At 51.2% G+C, this 21469-nt stretch overlaps 6 protein-coding genes across 6 annotated transcripts; 3 read left to right on the top strand and 3 right to left on the bottom strand.

The window, feature by feature from the left end:
* Positions 1 to 117: 117 nt before the first annotated feature.
* N7508_007207 (DUF1115 domain protein) lies at positions 118 to 996 on the bottom strand (the record flags this gene model as incomplete). The annotated part of the gene is made up of 1 exon (XM_058465271.1): positions 118 to 996. One exon carries the CDS (start codon positions 994 to 996, stop codon positions 118 to 120), a length of 879 nt encoding a protein of 292 aa, XP_058319124.1.
* Positions 997 to 1808: 812 nt separating this feature from the next.
* N7508_007206 (GTPase-activating protein GYP7) lies at positions 1809 to 4419 on the top strand (the record flags this gene model as incomplete). The annotated part of the gene is made up of 5 exons (XM_058465270.1): positions 1809 to 1952; positions 2001 to 3369; positions 3421 to 3683; positions 3730 to 4048; positions 4097 to 4419. 5 exons carry the CDS (start codon positions 1809 to 1811, stop codon positions 4417 to 4419), a joined length of 2418 nt encoding a protein of 805 aa, XP_058319123.1.
* A 497-nt stretch (positions 4420 to 4916) lies between these two features.
* N7508_007205 (O-methyltransferase) lies at positions 4917 to 5733 on the top strand (the record flags this gene model as incomplete). The annotated part of the gene is made up of 2 exons (XM_058465269.1): positions 4917 to 4958; positions 5014 to 5733. The coding sequence occupies 2 exons, from the start codon at positions 4917 to 4919 to the stop codon at positions 5731 to 5733; spliced, it is 762 nt and encodes a 253-aa protein (XP_058319122.1).
* A 326-nt stretch (positions 5734 to 6059) lies between these two features.
* N7508_007204 (GAS2 domain protein) lies at positions 6060 to 10090 on the bottom strand (the record flags this gene model as incomplete). Its single annotated transcript, XM_058465268.1, has 2 exons — positions 6060 to 7499; positions 7553 to 10090. The coding sequence occupies 2 exons, from the start codon at positions 10088 to 10090 to the stop codon at positions 6060 to 6062; spliced, it is 3978 nt and encodes a 1325-aa protein (XP_058319121.1).
* Positions 10091 to 10854: 764 nt separating this feature from the next.
* Positions 10855 to 13823, top strand: N7508_007203 (uncharacterized protein; the record flags this gene model as incomplete). The annotated part of the gene is made up of 8 exons (XM_058465267.1): positions 10855 to 11052; positions 11096 to 11506; positions 11553 to 11919; positions 11970 to 12350; positions 12593 to 12711; positions 12758 to 13601; positions 13668 to 13744; positions 13797 to 13823. The coding sequence occupies 8 exons, from the start codon at positions 10855 to 10857 to the stop codon at positions 13821 to 13823; spliced, it is 2424 nt and encodes an 807-aa protein (XP_058319120.1).
* Positions 13824 to 14879: 1056 nt separating this feature from the next.
* On the bottom strand, positions 14880 to 21006 carry sec16 (COPII coat assembly protein SEC16; the record flags this gene model as incomplete). The annotated part of the gene is made up of 3 exons (XM_058465266.1): positions 14880 to 15445; positions 15496 to 18035; positions 18065 to 21006. The coding sequence occupies 3 exons, from the start codon at positions 21004 to 21006 to the stop codon at positions 14880 to 14882; spliced, it is 6048 nt and encodes a 2015-aa protein (XP_058319119.1).
* Positions 21007 to 21469: the final 463 nt, after the last annotated feature.

Raw genomic sequence — 21469 nt, 5'->3', positions numbered from 1 at the left:
GTTTCACGTATAGCCTGATATATCTTCCAGGTCTCATGCTATAATCAATATCTTCTCGTTCATGCGTTCAAATCTATCGGCAGGTATATTTACACTAATTTCCACCTCATTCACCACCTAAAAGATGACCTTTTCAAACGCTTCTTGCAGTCCTCTGGATCCTAACCACGCCTCCAGTGCTTGCATATCACCCCGATTGGCCCGCTGCCCACCTCGTTCCCCTAGCGAATTCGTTATCTCCTCCATTCCAGAAAATACTCTCTGTATCCCCTCTGTCTCACGAAACCTCTCACTAACTTTCTTCTGGTGGCTGGGGATATCACCCCAAGAATTTGTCTTTATAAAGCTCATATAGGAATCAACATCAGACGATGCACCCTCAAGACATAACACGCCCGGCTTGCCAGCCAGCACAAAGCCCGTGAGAGAATATCCTGGTGCAAGGTTTACCAGATCATCTCTCTTCTTGCGAGTCGACAGAGATGGGAAATAAAACCAGACTCTCACGATCGGGCCACCCGGGCCGTTATTTTCTGAGAACACAGCCTGACTCTGCTTGATTTCAAGAAAGCGACTGGCTTCTGTCTGGAAGTATTCAAATGCCTCTAGAGCATCACCCTCCGGTATTGAAGTTGCGACTTCTGCTACCTCGGCTTTAGACATCCATTCTGGTTGTCGAAGCGAATATCCCAAGGGTGGTGGTTGTTCAATGGTATCTGAGTCGTCGCATTGTAGTGGGATGGAGACGTTGATTTGAATGTTTTTATCTCCATCTGCTATTGGTAGACATACAAGAAGATACAGACTTGAAGGAATATTTGCGGGCACGGATGTCAGATCTTCACACCATTCTCGCAATTTCTCAACACACTGCGTTGTGGATTCTGGGATTTCCAACTCTCCTGGAGATGGAAACATGGCCGCCAGGAGATCGATTGTGGCCAATTGAGACTCCATGATATCTGACGGCAGGATGCGTGGCTCTTTGGAAGCCATTATGAACCCTTAGGGGCAGAAGTTGCCAATACCGGGCTGGCATAAAATGTCTCGGATTGTGGGGGTGTTGATAGTGACCAGTTCAAGGTGCCCAACAACCAATGTTGATCTGCACTTCAGATTGAATCAATGGTACTCTGTTGACTTTCACTTGATGTTTCCCAAATTCGACTCAGTCAATGTGCTCTCGAGGACGCCAAATTTGTGCTTATGTAACCAGTGGTCTGCCGTGGCCTTTTTAATATACAAAACGACAAAGAGGCATGAGACACAAGTGCCGACAAATCTCGATAGCTTCATGATTATTATTGGGAATACAAGCCTGATGAAAAATATAAGCTAACAGGTTCAGGTCTCGAAGCATACTTATATGCACAATACTTGAGCTTTATTTCTGCTATACCTATATCCTGTACGCATCAGGTATAAAACAGACATCTGGTGGCCACAAATATGTCAAACATAGTGAGCAGTGATTCAATTTACTAGTTATGCTTGGCTGTGGAAGCAATCTATAGTTTAAATCATCTTGTAAATGAAACCAGTTTGGCGTGAATTTGGCTGCCTGGAGGCCGAGTGGCGCCCGTAACCAGAAATCAAACGAGAAAACTGGAACAGAGAATAAGTGAGAAGTGAGAAAACGTGCAAGTGATTTCAAATGAATATTAAAATATTTATATTTAAAGCCCTACAAAGAAGAGTAAAACAGCCAACAAGGGAACATTTGATAGAGGGGCGCTATCTTATCGGCATTACGTCGTTCTTCCAAGCTCTGGGCTCACATCACCAGCTTACTTCTCTTCTTCAACATCATGGCCCCTAAGTACACACCTCCTCCAACACCGTCACCGCCTGCTTCCTGTTACGCCATGAGTGACGACGAAGAGGATGAATACAATACCATCGCCCAAGCCTCCTCGACGAGAGGGGTCAAGTTGCTCTTCTCCAAAAGCAAAGTACGACCTCCGCATCCTCAACTGCGCTCTCAACTGACCAGTATATAGGTCTACGTACATCCCACTTCTTCCTCCAAAGACAATATCGCTGGGTTCATCGCCCTCATTCAACAAAAACCAATCCCCGCATCACATGCCACTCAATCCAAGAACCCTGATGCGCCCTCCTACCTTCTTGCATGGGTCCCAGAATCCTCCCTGGGAGAGGCCTACGATACATATGTGAAAGTTGACCTCTCTGACGACGCATCGCCACCGCGCCAGAAGTACCTCGTTCCGCCGCTTCCGACTACCACCACATACAAAGACCCCATCGGGTTGTATGCATTTGCAGTCCCGCTATCAGAGATATACTCGCTTCTAGTACGACCGCCAAGTCTAGGATGGTGGTTTGGAAGTTTGGTGATTAATACTCGGGCGGGCGACGGCTTTCCAGCACTCTTCTTCCATGATGACGAGTGTGAGTCGACTATTTTGCAGAAGAAGAAGAGGGTACGAGAGAACTTTGATCCCTTCGGTAATGAAGGGAGCTTATTCTGGGGCGGTGACGAGGTTCTGCGCTGGCTCCGGAGATATGTGGAGGTAGAGCGCTCCTCCGTGGACCGTAACGTCTACCTCGTCAACCCATCGGACGAGGACCAGCTGTCCTTTGGACGGTCGGCCACTCATGGCGATGCATCAATGCCACTAAAGGCTCAGCCAGAAGCTGCTGCGGCCGGGTCCAGCCAAGCCGCTGCGCCCGATGCCAGCATGGACCCCTTCATGAAGACTCTCAAGGAGACCCGGTGGAAAGTATTGGAGCAGCTCAGCAAGATCACAACATTCACCCGCCGAACTGCCAATGAGATTGCGGAAAATCCTCGGATTCCGCCTCAGATGCGCCGTCTCATGAAGAACCCCGAAATCCAGACGCTACAAGATGAGTTCGACAGTGCCAGAGTCTATCTGGCCCGTTGGGCGATGAGTGTAGCTGATCAGAGCGAGAAGGACCGAAACCAGCGTATATGGACCGCACAGGATATGCTGGAGATGGAGAACAGCTCAGTCGGAGACTTTGAAATTCTTGAAATGGAGACAGGGAATCTTGCCCTCCAAGAGCGACGCCGGGTACTCAAATTAGAAGAATGGGAGGGATTCTTCGATCCAACATCGGGAAGGCTTCAAGTGACCGTAGAAGAAGTCAAGGAACGAATCTTCCACGGTGGGTTGGATCCAAACGATGGCGTCAGAAAAGACGCCTGGCTCTTCCTTCTCGAGGTATACCCTTGGGATAGCAGCCGGGAAGAGCGCCAGGCGTTGATGAATTCAAAGCGCGACGAGTATATCCGACTCAAAGCAGGCTGGTGGGAGCGGATGGTCGAAGGTAATTCGACAGTCGAGCAGTTCGATCATTGGAAAGAGCAGCGGAACCGCATAGGTAAGATCTCTTTCCTATCGCAGATTGGATAGTTACTAATTCATTGTGTAGAGAAGGATGTTCACCGAACGGATCGAACCGTTCCTCTGTTCGCCGGAGAGGACATTGCTCACCCCGATCCCGATTCTCCTTTTGCCGAGACCGGTACCAATGTGCATCTAGAGCAGATGAAGGATATGCTCCTGACGTACAACGAATATAACCCAGATCTCGGCTATGTGCAAGGAATGAGTGATCTATTGGCGCCGATCTACGCGGTAATGCAAGACGACGCTGTTGCTTTCTGGGCTTTCGTAGGATTCATGGATCGAATGGTAAGCCGTCCGCAGCTCGGTAATGTCTCATTACTGACATTTCTAGGAACACAACTTCCTCCGGGACCAGTCCGGAATGCGTGGCCAGCTATTGGCTCTGGATAACCTCGTCCAACTCATGGACCCGCAGCTTTACCTGCATCTGCAGTCGGCCGACAGTACCAACTTCTTTTTCTTCTTCCGTATGCTCTTGGTCTGGTACAAACGAGAGTTTGATTGGTCCGACGTGCTCCGTCTATGGGAGACATTATGGACGGACTACTTCTCCAGCAGCTTCCATCTGTTTATTGCGTTAGCAATCCTCGAGAAGCACCGTGACGTGATTATGGATCATCTCAAGCACTTTGATGAGGTCCTCAAGTATAGTATGTCAACATTCCACAGTATTGCTGTTCGATCGCTAATTTCCTTAGTCAACGAACTGTCAAACACTATGGAACTGGTTCCCCTTCTCACCCGCGCGGAATCCCTCTTCCATCGCTTCGAGCGCTCCGTCCAAGCCATCGACAAGAAAGACAACTTCCCCGCTGCCCCGACCGCTCACCAACGCCGGCCCGGAGATCAGGGCCCAGGCGAGAAAGGTAAATCACCGGGACCTGCTGGATCCAGCAGCGGAGTTAGTGCTGGCCCCTCGAATCTCCAAAAGGCAGTGAACGCCGATAAGCCGAAGGTGATCTCCCCAGAACTCCGAGAGCTACTTCGTAAGGATATCCCGTGGAAACGAAGTGCACAATAATCATTGAATTGATAATTTGCTCTCACATTCCAATCACCGACTGGTTCTGCCCACGATTTACGATGTATATCCTTCATGTTTCTTTCACGATTTGGTTGCGGATACAGTCATTGGGAGAAGGCGTTCATATTGCACTTTTTACTTGATACTGCAGCCAGCGTAGGCTATTAGCCCGGAATACGATCATTTTTGAAGTACCTCTAATTTTGGCATATTAAGCATTCATAGATGTAATGTTATCCCCGAGAATCAACATTAGCCTCAAGTCGAGTCGGACCCCTAAAGGCCGGAGTTAACAAAGCTCTGTTTGGCGCACCGAACGGTAACTCCATCTCGGGGCCGAGTGGACTCGGCTTTTTCTATGGGGAAAGCCCCGAATAGATGTATATCCCGAGTATACATTTATAAGAAGCAGTTCACATCGTCAATTCACTACAATCAGCTTCAAAACACCATCCAAAGTCCTAAATACTCTATTATCTACATCAGTCGTCAAAATGTCCAAGCCATTCAGCCCTAAGCCAACCAAGTACGCCCTGGTAAGTCATCCCCATCAAATCTATATCTAAACAGAGGATATCTGACTTTAACAAGGACGGCCGCGAAACCGACCTCCTACACTATATCTATGCCCAAGACCTGAGCGCCCTAACAAACAACCCAACCAACCTCCTATCAGCGATAAACACCTACAGCACAACCACAAACCCCCTAATGAACATCGGCCCAGCAAAAGGCGCCTACATTGAAGAACTCATAAATGCCCAAAAGGCGCCCCTAATGATTGAATTAGGCGGGTACATAGGCTACTCGGCGATCCAATTTGGCGCGGCAATGCGCGCACACGGGGGCAAGTATATAAGCCTCGAGATCAATCCAGAGATGGCAGCCGTTGCGAATCAACTCATTTCTCTTGCTGGGTTGAGTGATACAGTTTCTGTTATTGTGGGCACTGCCGCTGAGACTTTGCGTGGTCTTGTGTCTAGCAAGCAGGTTGAAGGAGTGATCCCGATGCTGTTTTTGGATCACTGGCAGAGTGTTTATCTGTCTGATTTGAAGTTGCTGGAGGGACTTGGTGCCGTTGGGGTTGGGTCGGTTGTTCTTGCGGATAATGTTATTTTCCCTGGTGCGCCGGATTATTTGGAGTGGGTGCAGGCGAGTTGTGATGGGAAGAGGGGATTGAACTTGAAAGAAAAGGAAGGGGAGAAGGGGGATGCTGGGTTGGTTTATGAGACTCACGTTACGGAGTTTGAGACTCAGTTTGGGAAGGATGGGGTTGCTGTTACGAAGGTTGTGGGCAGGGAGGCCATCTAGATGGAGATATACTACAGGTGTTAGTTGGCGGTGGAGGAAATGCAATATCATCCTATCAAGATCACTATGGGTATTGTAGTGCTAACTCCGTCCATGTAAAACAATCAAACAAAAACACAAAACACCAATTCAGAACTTCGCCACGCTGATGCAAATTATCAAACCCGAAATCAAACAAATGTGGCTTTTATCGTATGTTGCCACTGGGTCTATCAGACCATGAAATGTGAAGAGATAGCGACCCAACAAGGGCAGCCAAGAATGCAAACAAGAAATACCAAATGGTAAAAGATAAAGGGTAAAAAGGCAGAAAGGCACTCTCGATATTACGACCTGCGACTCCCAAGCCCTCTCAACGCGACCCGTCGACTTGTGCCAATAGATCCAATCTCGTCGATGCTGCGGACTTTCGGTAGAGAGTACCTAATACCGGCATCTCCAATCTCGGATCGGCTATCATCGTGCTCCATCAGACCGAGTCCGATTGGTGGTGGGTTGTGCGAGCTGGAGCGACGAGTCTTTTGGAGAACATCTTCGACCCAGGCTTCACCCTCCGGGCTCATGGATTCATATCGTGCACGTGGTCTTGGGCCAGCCAAGCCCAGCGGAGTAGCACGGGAATCGTGGGGAAGAGGGACAGGATTGTTGGCAGGGGAATGCGATTCAGCAATCGAATAACCCGAAGAGACTGAGAGTCGTCTGCCGCCTGATGCGGGAATGTGGGGGACAGTAGGGGGAGGCGAGGTGAAGGCATGCAGATGGCCGGTGGTAACTGCACGAGTACCAGTGATGTCAGATGCATTCGAGCTTCGTCGTGTCTTGCGGACGGTAAGCGATGAAGGGGGCCTGGCACTGAGCACAGATTGGGGCCGGGAGGGGGTGGCTCGGCCAGAGGTGAGATATGATGAAGCAGCCGGGGTAAGCATAGTGCCCGGCGAGGAGTAAGATGGAGAGGAGCGAGTTCGGATGCCTTGCACTTCAACACGAGGAGTCTCAGACACCTTGCGACGGCCGTGGTGGATGACGTATTCGCGGAGATATTCACCCAAGTCAGCCCATCCACCACCTACGCGAACCATCACGCGCTGGCCGGATTCGCCGACAGTGCGAACGAACAGTTTGGTTGGTGCGGACTGGCCTCCGTGGTGCAGGTGATAGAGCTTGACGCAGCTATCTTCTGTCTTGAATGCATGGGAACGTCTTCGGGCAGCAGGCGTCAACATCAGAGAAGGGGCAGGTGTAGTACTGCGAGTTGGAGGAACAGTAGGTGATTCTGACCGGTAATGCATTCTTCGATCCACGGAGGATGATGGAGACGAAGTGTCTGCTTCGTGGTTTGAGTCGACCAACTGAATGCGACCAGGCAGCGTGTTGAGAATAGAGCTGATCCGTTCATCCATTTGGTCACGAGGCTGTCTTACGTGCTTGGTTGGTGAAGAGGGGCGGGATCCGAAATCAGTGAGCTCGGATTCATGCTCCTCCACATAAGAGAGCTCTTGTCTCTTGATGCCCAAGCTTTCAAGGCTTGGATGAGCAGTCAATCGTTGTCGCAATCGGAGAGACTTGGGCTGGACCTGAGGTTCCATGGCTCGGTAAGCAGAATTTCTACTGAATGCGTTTCGGTTGTGTTCAGCGGCCTTCAACTTTTCATTCTGGGTGCGCAGGTCAGACGCAGATTTGCCTCGAGAAAGTTGGGGACGACGCGTCGAGATGCGTGGTCCTTGTGAGGATACGACAGAATCCCGATCTGCATTTCTGGTTCGAGACTAATTAAGGAGTCAGTCATCAAACAAATATTGTACGATTAATCTGTGCTCACCTTGGCAAGTTCGGGCAAGCCAACGGATGTAGTCGAGGCTTTGACGGGCTGTCTCGAAGTAACATCCGCTGACTCGCTTCCTAAGCCCATCTCCAATCGCTCATTGATAAATCGCTCAAGAGGCAGACTGACAGTGCGACTTTGCTGGAAGGAGACCCGGGGATCAGGCTTGAGATTCTCCAGGCGACGAAGGCGATCCTCTCTCAGGGTGTAATCGTCATGTGAAGGGGGGCATGCGGATTCGGGATGAGATGATGCGCTGATGGGTGTTTCGTTTGATGATGCAGTCCGCAACCCCGGCACGTCAGGGCTCGAGATGAGCGAAGAGTGGTCCGAGAGCAAGGAACGCACAGATCCGGTGGAGGTCCGACGACGGCGGGTGATCTTCGGTGACAGCTGGGGCTCTTTGTCAAGGCTTAATCTTCCGGATCGGGCTTTGGAAAGCTTGATAGGACTTTGTAGCGGTTTTCGAACTGTGCGTGGCACGTCTGCTTTCTTCACTGGACTGGGTATCTGGGATTTCAACCCCGCAGGAATGGAGCCTGAACCAGAAACTACAGCAACGGTGTTTTGATAGGAGCTCTTGACAGAAGACCTTACACGAGGCATTCGGATATCAGATGTATCCGAAGGCAGGTCCGGGGAGAAGATCCCGGCTGTTGCAACGTCACGCTCATGTGGAATCTCGTCAGGTGTTTGAGAATCCTGCTTAGCAGATCGATTGACGAGATGAGCCTTGGGGCTGGTTTCAGAGTCGGACTGGGGAACATGGACCTGCTCTACTCGGGTACCAGCTCCTATCTGGGATCGCAAACCGTTGCTAGCAGGTACATTCGTGTCTCCGACAGGCAAAACATCAGTAGACACAGTGACTGCTGGGAGCTGGGCCTTGGCTTCGGCTGTAGAAGGCCGCGAGAAGGGGTCTTCAAATAGATTTTTGTTTTCAGTCAATGCACTTTCAATGGTCGCATTCCGAGGAGGCGACCAAAATTGGTCGGTCTGAGGAATAGAAGGAGGGATATTCTCCTTGTTTTCCGAAACAATTCCATTTGCACGAGGTGTTTGGCCTGCGGAGAGTTGACCATTGAGTGACAAGATACCCAATGGGAATTCCGCTTGAGTTGGGGTTGTAAGATCCTCGGTCACAGCAACAGGTGCTTGAACTTCTTGTTTCTCTGCTATCAAGGATGTCGGCGGAGGTGGTGAGATCTTTGGTTCGGAAGATTGTTCACGGAAAGAAGCCGGAGGTGATGGCTTTTTCATAGCAAGGGTCGCCTGTTCCACAAGTGGTTGTGTAAGTGTGAGAGCTTCGTGGGAAAAAACTTCGACGGCATATTGTTCATGCTTGGCATCAACATGTTTCTGTTCACCATCATTCGCTAACTCCGAGAGAGCTTCAATGGAAACCGGATCCTGCCGCATCTCCTCCAATTGCTTCTCGGATTCAGCCTGGGCGGCAGCTTGGGACTTCGTCTCCTGCTGAGCACGCAACCACTGGTTATGAACCTTGTATTTTTCACACTCAACCACCCAGGCAGCGAAGTCCGACTCAATATGTTCTAGATCATCTATCCAATGTTCAGGCAAGGAATCCGGGCGGCCTTCAAGAGCATCGAGAACGCGATCCATCCGCCGACCCACGGCAACAACCGCAGACTCCAATCTAACATGATCAGTAACCAAGGACGCGTCGGAGTATCGGCGTTGGCTAGCAGAAGACTGCGGGGACTGCAATGAATCAAGGGAGGAATCAAGGGCGGACCGAGTGATGGTTAGCTCCCTGAGTAAACCAGGAATCTGGCGCAGAACAAGAAGGCGGACATCCCAGGTAGTAAGCAGGGCATTGAGACGAGAGAGGAAAGGAAGGGCGCGGAGGATGGTTGCAGTGATGACAGCCGTAAAGTCACTGAGCTGCACATAACTGAGCGGTGGGGGCGCAGACACGCAACTTGTGGAAGACGAAGGGCGAGATCTGGAAGGAATGTGGGCATTCAAAACGTGTTCCTTCAATTCCTCCACGTTAAGATCGTCCATTCCATCGCGGATCTCATCTATTCTCTTTTCATATCGCTCCACCACGCTGGCTGACAAGCTACCATAGTAATCGTCGTCCGGAATGGTCGGGGGTGCCACGGAAAGGGTGTCGTTGGACTGCGAAGCTGCCTGTGGAGGCACAAAGCCCTTTCCAAGCTTTGCGTCCTGCTGGCTCGGCCATGTCCACGACTGCACCTCCTTATGCCACAGGTCCAGATTCTGAGCAGCTACAGCGGCGCGGATCCCCAGAGCACGCTCCGCAGGCGAAACCTGGGATATACTCTGAGAGAGGATGTCATAGGCGCCTTCCTCGTTGGAGGGGACGGCATCGGTGGAGGTGAGGGCGTGGAGGGTCGATTCGGGGGAGAGGTTGCTCAGTAGAGGGTCAATTTTCTGGTAAAGAGGAGCAGGTCGTTCAGGCGAGGTTGAGCGAGAGTTATTACGGGAGTGGACGGGGGAAAGGCGGATGAGTGGGCGATTGGGGTTTATTCGATTGGCTGCCATTCCGACTGTTCAGCCTAGGTCTTGGGCGCAATAAGCATCGACGGGCTCGAGTATGGCATAAGAATGACGGGGTCTAAGGAAGAGAGACTGTTGAATCCGCATGCTGAGACGCGCGTTGCACGGTGAGAGAGCAAGCTGTGAGCTCGAGTGGCAGGGAGCTCTGCAGCCAAGAAAAGCAGAGGCGGGAGAGATGGTAAAACAGAACAGAAGAAGCAGAAAAGCAAACAGAAGAGGCGCAGGCAGGGAAATATACAGAAAAAAGAGCGTGAATATCCCTTTCGGAGGATTAAGTGAAGCTGAAATTATTTTGGAGATATCTGGAGATCAGGGGGTGGAGCACGTCCCGGCGATCCCGTTCGCGCGCAGTCACGATATCCGATGTTTACTTTCCTTTCTTCATGCTAAAGTATGTAGAACTGCTCTATTTCTTGCAGAAAAGTTGCTTGGGCAACTCAGACCTTGCAACTGCATCTTGCAACTTCCAACTTCCTAGAAATCGATATATCACATCTCGTCGATTTGATAGCACAAAGCAAGGGATATAGAAAAGATCTTCTATAAAACACAAATAAATCAATTCAATAGTAAATTAATAGCAAATATATATGTAATAGTCTCTTTATTTAATTCTGTATATATCATCTAGGAGCCAAATCGATCATAATGCGGTCATCGTGGCGTCCTCGGAACTGAAGGAGCAGAAGTAGATCGTTTCTTCAGATCCTCAAGGTTCAGGAAATCGGCATCTGCTTTTCAAGCCCATCATGCAAGGTTTCCGCTATCGGCCAGAGATCCTGCAGGGTGTGCCCGCGGAGCTCGCCCAATCTTTGAAGCAATATGAGGATTGGTTCCTAGTGGACGCCGACATATTAAAGGAGATCACAGCGCATTTTGTCGAAGAGCTAGTCAAGGGACTTTCCGTCGACGGCGGTTCCATTTTCAGTACCATGTGGACCGGAATAGTGAGATACTTCTGTATGCTGACTTGCATGTTGACGCGCATAGCCAATGAACGTTACTTGGGTCACCAAACTGCCCAATGGGTGCGAGAAAGGACAAGTTCTGACGGTCGACATGGGAGGAACAAGTTTGAGAGTGTGTGAGGTATGTCTCGGGGCCGGGGAACGGGAGTTTTATCAAATCCAGCGGAAGTACAAACTTCCAGATGATGCCAAGACGCGCACAACGGACGTGTTCTGGGACTTCATTGCCGAGAAGTTGGCATCATTTCTTGAGGATCATCATGCCGGCAGGATGCCAAAAAGCCCACTTCCAATATCGTTTACCTTTTCATTCCCGGTGGACCAGAGGTCTATCCGGAGTGGCATTCTGCAGCGCTGGACCAAGAACTTCAACGTGCCGGGAGTGGAAGGCAACGATATAGTTCCGCAGCTAGAAGCTGCATTGAAAAGAAATGTAAGCTCTGACTTGCGGTCCAAAGAGTGTCATCTGACTAGAACAGAACGTTCCATTGAAAGTGGTTGCCCTGGTCAACGACACAACGGGAACACTCGTTGCATCACATTACCGGGATCCTGAGGTAAAGATCGGCAGCATCTTCAGCACGGGCTGCAACGCAGCGTACATGGAAGAATGTCGCTTCATTCCCAAGCTCCGTGACTCAGGGTTGCCAGAGGATGGAAGTGTAATCATTAACACGGAGTATGGCGCATTTGATAATAAGCGCGCAGTGCTCCCATTGACACCTCTTGACCATCAAATAGACAAGCAATCTGTCATACCGGGTACACAGATTTATGAAAAGATGGTTGCGGGGCTGTATATAGGCGAAATGCTGCGCCTGATCCTGATCACCTTGCACGAAGACAGTAGACTCTTTAAAGGCCAAGGCATGATCCGAGTGAGAACTCACTGGAAGCCTCCTTCCTATCGATCGCCGAAATGGACATCTCCGAAGGATCAGTCGATATGAAAGAGGAATTCGAAGAGAATCTCGGAATTCGTCCCACGTTGGACGAATTGAAGACCTGTCGTTATCTTATCGGACTCATCGCGACGCGTGCGGCGCGTCTCTACGCCTGTGGCATCGCGGCCATCTGCAAGAAGAAAAACATGCGCCAGCGTTATGTTGGGGTGAACAGCTCGATCTTCAATAGATATGACATGCTCAAGGGTCGGGCTGCTCAGGCTCTTCGAGAGATCTTGGATTGGGCGCCGGGGGAGGCGGACTTGGTCGCGCTCAAAGCGGCGGAGGACGGGTCAGGCGTAGGAGCAGCTTTGGTGGCGAGCTTGACTCTTGGTGAGACTGAACTGTCATATTCTGATCTGCCAAGAGAATAGAATAAATAGCATAGATCAATTAATATGAAGTGAGTCGAGAGAGAGGAGAGAAGAGATCAGTGATAGACAATTGATAGCGATAAGAACTTCTTCCTCCGTCAACAACTGAAACAATGCGGTTTCGAGCTCAATTGCGAGACTCCAGAGTATTCTCCAGTAGGTCCAGTCGCTCAAAAACTTCACAGTGTCTAATATTAGCAGAACTCACAGCGTCCTTGTCCTCGTTGGGCAAGGTATGCTGGATGCGCCTGGAATATGAGGTGATCCGCTTCACCATCATCCCCGATCAAGGCACGCAAGTGTGGGCAACAATCCCAGTTGTACGATATCTACCTAGCCAATTCAATACAGACATTAACTGTCTAGGGAACAATCTTCGATGACTCAACATACGAGCTGGAATCCAACTCCGACGCCATCAACCTAGAAATCAACGTCAGCATACTCAACCGCGCCTTACGCTCAGCATGGGGCGCATCAACATCCCAACTGCGCTTAACAAAGAAAGACAAAGCACCCATCCTAGCGTTAACAGTCCTGTCTTCCGAATGGACAGAAGGAAACATGGCCCTCGCCACAACCGATGAAGCAGAAGATCCGGATAACCCACCCGAGGGCCCAAACGAAACAATAGGCGAAAGAGGACCACGGGAACGCCAAACATACATAACCCAAGAGATACCCATTAAGATCCTCCACGAAGTAGCAGTGGAAGGCCTCCATGAACCACACTGCCCAGACCCAGAAGTGCACATCATCCTCCCAAACCTCTTCCACCTAAAAAGTATCTCAGACCGCTTCACCAAACTGGCCTCATCAGATTCCAAAAGCCGCCAACCAGGAGTGATGGCAGCCGATGCACCGGGAATGCGCACGACCTCATTTGGTGGCGAGAACGACAGAACAAGCGCGCCGACATTATCAACGAACAACGCGCCAAAACTTGAACTATCAGCTAATATGCACGGCTCGCTGCGGCTATCCATAGCCACGGATGAGATCCGCATTGCGAGTGTTTGGTCTGATCTTGTTAACCCGCCGCTGGCGGCTGGGCAGATGACGCAGGAGGAGATCTCTCAGCTTCCTAGTGAGCGAAATCGGATGCAAGATGCTGAGGGGGATGAAGAGGGGTGGGCGAAGGTGCGAATTGATGGGAGGGATTGGAGTCGGGTGCTTAGTATTGGGCGGCTTAGTCCGAAGGTTGTTGCTTGTAAGTTTTATACAGATGGGCATGGTATATGGATTGGATTAGCAGTGCTGACTTGGCTATGAACAGGTTTTATCAATGAAATGGCTCTGGTACTTTATGTTTATTTGCCAGGTAGCTGGAATGGGGAGGAATCTTGTTTAACAGTGAGTTTGGATCCATGTTTGACAACTGAGTTTTCTGACATGAGGCATTCAGTATTATATCAACTCATTTACGGCTTGACCTGGACTAAAATGCATTTGACTGGGATATTCATACCTGTTTACGGTCCCGGTTCCGGCCAACAACTCCAGACAAGCGTCTAGAACCAAATGAGAGAATGTGGGTTGAGATATATATGAGTATGCTGTAGCCAACACAATTACTTCGAATCCTTCTCAGCTCCTTCAATGTTTAAATAACGAATAGTGTGTTCCATCTGAATGTGTGTAACATTTGACCACCTTGTCCCAGCTGACGATACCAACCATGAAGGGTTCCAGATTAACATTATTGCGATTGATAATGATCATGGTGTTCATGCTAATATTGGCTTTCATTTGCAGCGGATCCGGCTGGGTTTATTGAGAAGAAGGTGCTCGCAGTGCCGAGATGTTGCCAAAAGAGGAAGGGCACACAGGATCGCTGGCAAGTGAATAAACTTGTGGACGAGTTAAATATATCAAGGCTGATATAAATGCACTGCATACGTAGGCCCGTGAACGCCGACGGTGGGCCAGGCGATTGGGCATAGAAGTCCAAAGTTACAGTGATGAACTACAGTATCCATAACCAAACATAATGAAAATGGCGTTCAAAATCCGAATCAATTAATCGTTATTAAGACAATCACATGGCAAAGCATGCAAGAAAAGACCTTCAGATCCAGACAAGAAGTTCCAGAAGCAAACCGTAGATAACATGGGAAAGTGATATACATAATGCCAGGAAAGGCACTCGCCACTGTAGACGAGGTCGCAAAGAACAACGAAGATCAAGCTATGTGCAAAAGCAATGCTTTGGAGGTTCAGTGAGCGAGAACGCCAGATGGAGTGTCTGTTCGGGGGAACGAGATGAGACACATGCAAGATGCTGAGGCAATGACAAATGCAGCAAATAGGTTAGGGTAAGGGGGAAAGGGTGTATTATTTGTGTAGAGGTGTTCGTCAAACAGATCATAGAGTGACAAAATAAAGACATGAGGATAGCAAACATAATGAAACAAAAGAAACGGACATGCCCTATCCAGTAATGTACTGGGTAGGACTAGATCATTGAAACCCCAAGAGTTTCCAATGATTATTGGGCCATAACGTCGACATAGCGACCCTTCTTCTTGCCGCGGACTGTGTTGCCCTTGCGTGCTGCGGGAGCACCGAGCAGATCATCGATCGAACTGGCATGAGTCAGGGAAGATGAAGGTCGTGGAGGTGGTCCACTGGAACTACCAGGCGGCGTTGGCATAGCCGCTCCAGTAGACACAGAACGAGGTAGGGGAGGGGGTGCAAGTCCAGAGATACCTGGGCTTGAAGAGAACGGTGGCGGGGCGGCACTCGAGGAAGAGGGGGGTCTGCTGCCGGACGCCATCGGAGGAGCGCCGTTTGGCGGCATACTTCCCGAGCTCGCGGTCCGACTAGGAGGGGCCGAGCCTCGAGGAGGAGGGGGTGTGGCACGAACTGGAGCAGCGCTGTTAGGGTCTTTCTTGTTGACCCATTTTTTCAGGTTCTGGTCGTAGTAGAAGGAGCTTTCCTCGCCAAGTTTAGCCCTGATAGGACCACCACCGGTTTGTGCTTCCTCTTTTTTGCCGCCACCAAACCAGCCGCCAAACCAGCCCTTCTTGCCGGACTGTTGGACATCTCGTTTAGCTGTAGGATTTGGATTAGCGTAATTCAACTGTGAGACTTGAGGAGCATACCATCTTCCTCTGCTGCCTTCTGGAAAGCTTCGTTTGCCTTGCGATCATTCTCTGCCTTCTGCATAGCTGCTGCCCGCGCAGCGAGATCATCGTCATCGTCATCATCCATGAAGGCCTTCTTCTTTGGCTGCTCTTCGGGGGCCATCTGGTCCATCTCTTGGCCGGAGCTCGTGTCCATGGGACCAACCATGGGCTCATAGGATGAGGCTGAAACTGGCGGTACGTAAGGTGACTCCGAATCAGGCATACCAGGAGGCCCTTGGTAGTAAGGGGATTCGCTGGCCGAACCACCTGCTTGACCCGGAGGCTGATAGAACAGGCCATTGACTACGGGTTGCGTGGCTGGTACAGCCTCAGCAGGGGACAAAGCTTCCTCCACCGGGGCAAGAGGAACGTAAGACGACTGAGGTGGGGTCGGCTGATATCCAGACGTGTTGGGGGATCCATATACAGGCCCTTGAGACATCTGGGAATCAAGCGATGGCGAGAACTCTTGCGAGGTGCGACGTCCCGCAGGCGGGAAATAGGGGTTCGATCGCTGAGAATCCATCGAGGACCGGCCCTTAGATTGCTCCGGCGACGCGTTGGGAGCATATTGACTCTGACTGGACGGGTGGTACCTCGAGCCACCACTCGTGGGAATAGGCTGAGCGCCTGCTCCGGGGTACGAGCCATAGGTGTCAGACACAGATGGGGAGCGGCTGATAGTAGGTGTTCCGGCCACGTTGGCGAACGGCCCGAAGTCCGTTGCTTCGCCGGCCTTCCCAGATCCATTAGAGGCAGCATCACTTTCATCACCCGCAACAAAGCTATTGAAACGTGCCCACATAGAACCAGATACCTTTTCCATGCTGGGTCGAGAGATCCAGGAACCATTGTCACTTGTAGTTTGACGGAGGCGCATGGAAAGCTCTTCCACCTCAGCGTAAAGATGGTTATGATGGTAAGGCGAGGGCCTAGTAGATGCCTTCAGCGCTGCTGTAACTGCATCACAGTAGCTCTGGGCCTCGGAGTTGCGGCCCCGGTCAACGAGACATCTGGCATTCAGTGTCTTGAACGCCAACAGATGTGGCATACCGCCCAGGGAAGAGTTTCCAAGAACGGAGGTAGCATACTCGTATGCCTCAGTCAGCAAGATAGCGTCTTCGTCCATGAGGGATGAAGCATAACGCTTGTGGTCAGCACCAAGTAGAACAATGTTTGCTTGGGGGTCATCCGGTCCGCCGAACACCGCGGCTCGCGAGAAAATGAAGCAAACGTGAGCAGCTTCCGTGCGTCCATAAGATGTAAGCAGACGACCAAGGGCAAGGAGAGCCTGATGGTCTTCAGAGCTTCGGTTGCTCAGCACTAATCCTAGAGTATCCTTCCACTTATCCAGACCATCCAGTGCATTCTTGGTAGAGCCATGGCCATCAGCTTTGTTGATCAACTGCAGGCCTGCCCTAGCGGACGGAGGCACCAGCTCGTCAATGCTCTCTTCAATGTTGCCAGCGAAAATCTCGTACAGAGCTGCTAGTGATTCAGTGTTGCCGGCCTTGGACCTGACTTCCCGCCGGATAAACTCCTGTGTGACCTGTTTCCAGATCGACTTGTCCATGGTGGAGGCAATGATCATCGCATGACCCCATAGACGGCGATCAACTGCGCCCCAAACGGCCTTTTCCCGGTCACCATCAATCAAGTTAGAACGAAGCTCTTCCAAGCACTGAGAGTCTACAGCATCGGGCTGCGAAGAAAGCTCCATAGGCGAAAAGCCAGCTGAATCTGCAAAGCCATTGCCGTTAGACCCACCTGCTTCAGGGGCAGTCAAATAAGGGAAAATAGCGTGGCGGAGAGACTTTTGAACCTCCGCGGAACCTTCCAGATTACCGTCGGTCTCAACCAGAAGCTTGACAACCTTCCAGAGCAGGATCCGTTCCTCGTGACGCTTGTGTGCATCGGAATGAACTTGATCATGAGCCGGAACACCAAGGTTTTCAAAGGCCGCAATCTTGCTAGAAAGCCAAGCAACGAGATCTTTCTTCTTGGATTTCGTCTTCAAAGGACCAGGGTGCTGGACAATGGTATCGGTAGAAGGAAGGTATTCGCTCAGCTGGGAGGTCTTGATTTCCCCGGGACTTGGTTTGATCATGGGTGCCACCTGGCCAGCAGAGTAACGGGGAATGTGCTTGGGGAAACTAGACAACATAGATCCACCGAAACCAAATTTGAAAACAGGAGCTCCCTTCCATCGCTCCAGAAGATCCTGTTCCTGTCCATCTATCGGAGGAATAAACTCAAGGTGCTGAGTCACGGCGCGGGTTTGCGAAGGTCCTTGAACGGGAGCATATGGATTCACAGTCTTGGTTGGTGAACCAGATCCATGCACAGAAGCAGGGCGTTGCACGGTTTCGATATTTTGTACGGAGGAACGTGGGCTGACCATACCACGGCCTGGCGATTGCGTCTGAGACCTATGGAGAGGGCCAGGCTGGAATTCACTAGGTGGCGGAGAGGTCTGCATGGCCATCGGGGGAGCAGGTGCATAGTTCGGGGGGGGGCTATGCGTTGGGCGAATTCATTGATATACTCCTGAGGGGCATAGCGACTTTGCGGGGAAGACGCCTGAACAGGTGAGCCAGCGCTTTCCCTGCGAACTGCCCCGGCAGGTCCGTTCATATACTGTGGAATACTGGGAGGCACATTCCCAAACCCAGAACTTTCAGGCCATGGCGGCGAAAGGTTGATCGCGGGCTCCAATGATGGGGGCTTCTGTGATGGGTCGGGAACGTATGATACCTTCTCATGATGTGCGAGTGGGCTTGAAGTTCGTGGCTGGAAGGGCAGACTATGCCCAGGAACATTCAATGGCTGAGAGGCATAACGATTACGAGCCAAAGAGGTGGGAGGGGGTGCAGGGGAGTATCGCGGCAGCGAGGGGGGTTTCGCTGGTGCTTGCAGGCCAGGCGGCTGAGGCGAATAGCGCGACGTAGCAGGAGGACCGGCAGGAGCACTGGAGGCCAAGCTGGCATAGGGATCCAGCTGTTCGAGAGGTTGCAATGAAGCTTGCATTGGGGCAGCGATGGGCACAGGCTGTGGAACCGTGGGTGCAGAAGGAGCATATTGGGCCTGCGGCGGCGGTAGAGATGGTCCATTACTTGGAACCACCTGTGGATTAGGAGTATACCTTCCAGAGCTGGCAGGCCGAGACCTCGGTGGTGCCAATGGAAGCTCCTCATAGAAATTCTTCGGGGCCGGGGGAGGAGCCGTAGCGGCGGGCGGAGCGATTGGAGGCGAGAAAGTGGTTGAAGCTGGCATGTTCATGCCAGGAGCAGCTGGTGGAGGAGGCGGAGGCATGCTGGTGACGGTTGGAGGAACAGGCCGATGAGTGACAGGTGGCTTTCGAGGTCGAGAGATGTCTTCTGGGAGGTCGTAGGGAGACTTGTAACCCTCCTTTGGTCGTTCAGCAAAACTTTCTCCTCTGGTTGTCACTGGATTCTGGGGCTGCTGCGAAAAGTATGACGGCATAGCTGCACTGGTTGGTGGTGCAGTCCCAGGCATACCTTGCAAAAGATCCGCTGTAGACGGTTGGTGAGGTGTATATACGCCAGGCACAGGTCTGGGTTGAGAGTATGCATGAGGGGTCTGGAAAGGGCTGTTCAGCCCGACCGGAACTCCATTGCTGACCTGTTGAACTGAGGGTTGTTCAAAGGGTGCTTCAGAGACAGGCGGGATAGAATCGTTCTCGAGCAAGATATCGTCATCATCCAATGCCGCTTCCCAACGAGCTGCCAGATCATCATCTGGTTCGTCACCCAACTCGGCCTCCCACCTGGCGGCTAACTCTTCCTCCGAAGGTTCGGCAGGAGCTGCCGGTTCGGACGACGTAGCCTTAAGAATGTCATCAAACTGCGCCGCTGCTGAGGCATCGCTGGCTGGAGAGTCAATATCGAATCCCACTGACACTAGCACCTGGGGCGTACTCTTCCTGTGAAGATGCGAGTTGTCCTGGTAGGGTTCCTGGGAGTTTTCCATAAGGCTTCCTAGGAGACTTTCCTGAGGCGTTCGTCGAAGAGTATCTTGAAGCTCCTGCTGTGGGTTCTCTTGAAGCTTTTCTTGGAGATTGTCATAGAGACTTTCATGAGGCTTTTCGTCCAGGGACTTTTGGGGGGTTTCTTGAGACCCCAGATTACCGAAAAAATCCTCTCCGTCGCCATCATTAGAAAACACGTCCGCAATTGATTTATCTACCTGCAGAGGTTCTGGCAAATCCGGTGATTGATCCAATAGCGGAAGGCCTTCCTCGAACCTGGACTCTGCCTGCGGTGGAGAGAAGATTGGCTTTGTCTGAGTGTTGAGTTGGCTAAAGAAACCATCGTCCTCTGAATCAACATCGCGGCTCATTTCCTGAGCCCACGGGCTTTGAGTATCAGTGGGAGTTTCTGGGTTGGCTGCCTGCTGAGCTAAATGGATGTCATTCGGAGCTGAAGTTGGGTGGTCGACAGTCTGGGGTTGAATGTCGGTTTGTACATTCTCTGACAATGGCAGGTCCTCAGCGATCGGCAAGACGTCGTTACTCGCCTCAAATGCGGGCTGAGGAACCACAGTCTGCTCGTGGTCGACAGTCTCGGATTGAATGCTAGTTTGCGTATCCTCGGACAACGGCACGTTCTCGGCGGCCGACAATACACCGTTACTGGTCTCATATGTGATTTCGGGAGCCACACCCTGTTTGTAATCAACAGTCTCGAATTGACTGTGGTTTTGCGCATTCTCGGACAATGGGACGTCCTCGGTGGTCGGCAGTACATCGATGTTCGCATCGGATGTGGACTCGGGAACCACGGTCGGTTCGTGTTTTCGGATCACATGTTCCGCAACTAAGGTCGATTCATGGCTGTCTTCGACTTGGGCGGCGATCGCAGGCTCAGAACCCGCAAGCGGGATTTCAGTAGTAGGAGCGGCCTCCTCTGCACTGAGCAGTGCATTGCTAATTTCCTCCTCCATCAATCTCGATGAATCCTCTGGGTCCGCATTTTGCGCTTCGTTTCGTAAGGCTGTTTGCTCCATGGAAGTCTCTTCATTGATGCCATTACTTTCCGCAGGTACCGATTCGGGGACAGGCTCGGCAGTCTGCTTATCTGTTGAAGGAGTTGCTTCCCTCACCAAAGCTGTTTCGGAAACAGGTTCTGGTTCAGTTGCAATGGCGGTTGCGCTATCTGCTCCCTGTGTTTCGATGGGAGGAGTATCCAAAGATGGGGCCACGTCCACCCCTGGTGAGGTGTTGTTCACCAGTCCGTCCATGCTTGTGTATTGCGGCTGCGCGGTGCCTAGCTCATCCGACATATCCCAGGCAGAAAAGTCTTCGTCGCTTTGTGGCGATTTCGCGTCGGTCAGGGCCGTCTCTTTCGAATCGTGCGCGATGGCTAAGCCACCCTTGGACGAGGCGTTCGGATAAGTGCCTTGACTGCCCTCGGGCAGTAATGCCGGATTCCACGAGTCCGTGTCTTTTTCGGAGGGTTGGAGCGCCATGTTAGCGGCGTGGTACTCGATTGCCAACGTGACTGGAGATGGGGTCGCAGTCCGGAGGGATCAACCTGACACGTCTCCAATGACGCCTCAGGAGATCAACAATCGTGGTTAAATCGAAGACTCAGTGAGCCATTAAAGAGTATAGAGATGAACAGAACAACAAAGCCAAAGAAAGGAAGTATGCATCAGTTGGCAATAAGAACCATGCAATGTTATGCGCGACCAACCTTTGGATCCAAGATCCAGTCGGGGGTGCTGAGTCAGCTTCCAAGTGGCCCGATTAGGCAAAATCCAAACCTCTCGGAGACTAGATGTTCCATTGCCGTGACAATACTTCCCGAGTCATCTACCGATTCTCTTCAATTGATGTTCTGATCATCGTTCTTTTATTCATTTTAGCCCTTATTTGAATGGTCTTCTATAGTGTGTTGTATTTTAAACATGGTTATTTCTGAACTATGAC

This window comes from Penicillium antarcticum, assembly GCF_028974205.1.
Source record: "Penicillium antarcticum strain IBT 31339 chromosome Unknown utg000006l_segment0_segment0, whole genome shotgun sequence".
Taxonomy (NCBI): Eukaryota; Fungi; Ascomycota; class Eurotiomycetes; order Eurotiales; family Aspergillaceae; genus Penicillium; species Penicillium antarcticum.
This window is presented reverse-complemented; position numbering and strand designations above follow the sequence as displayed.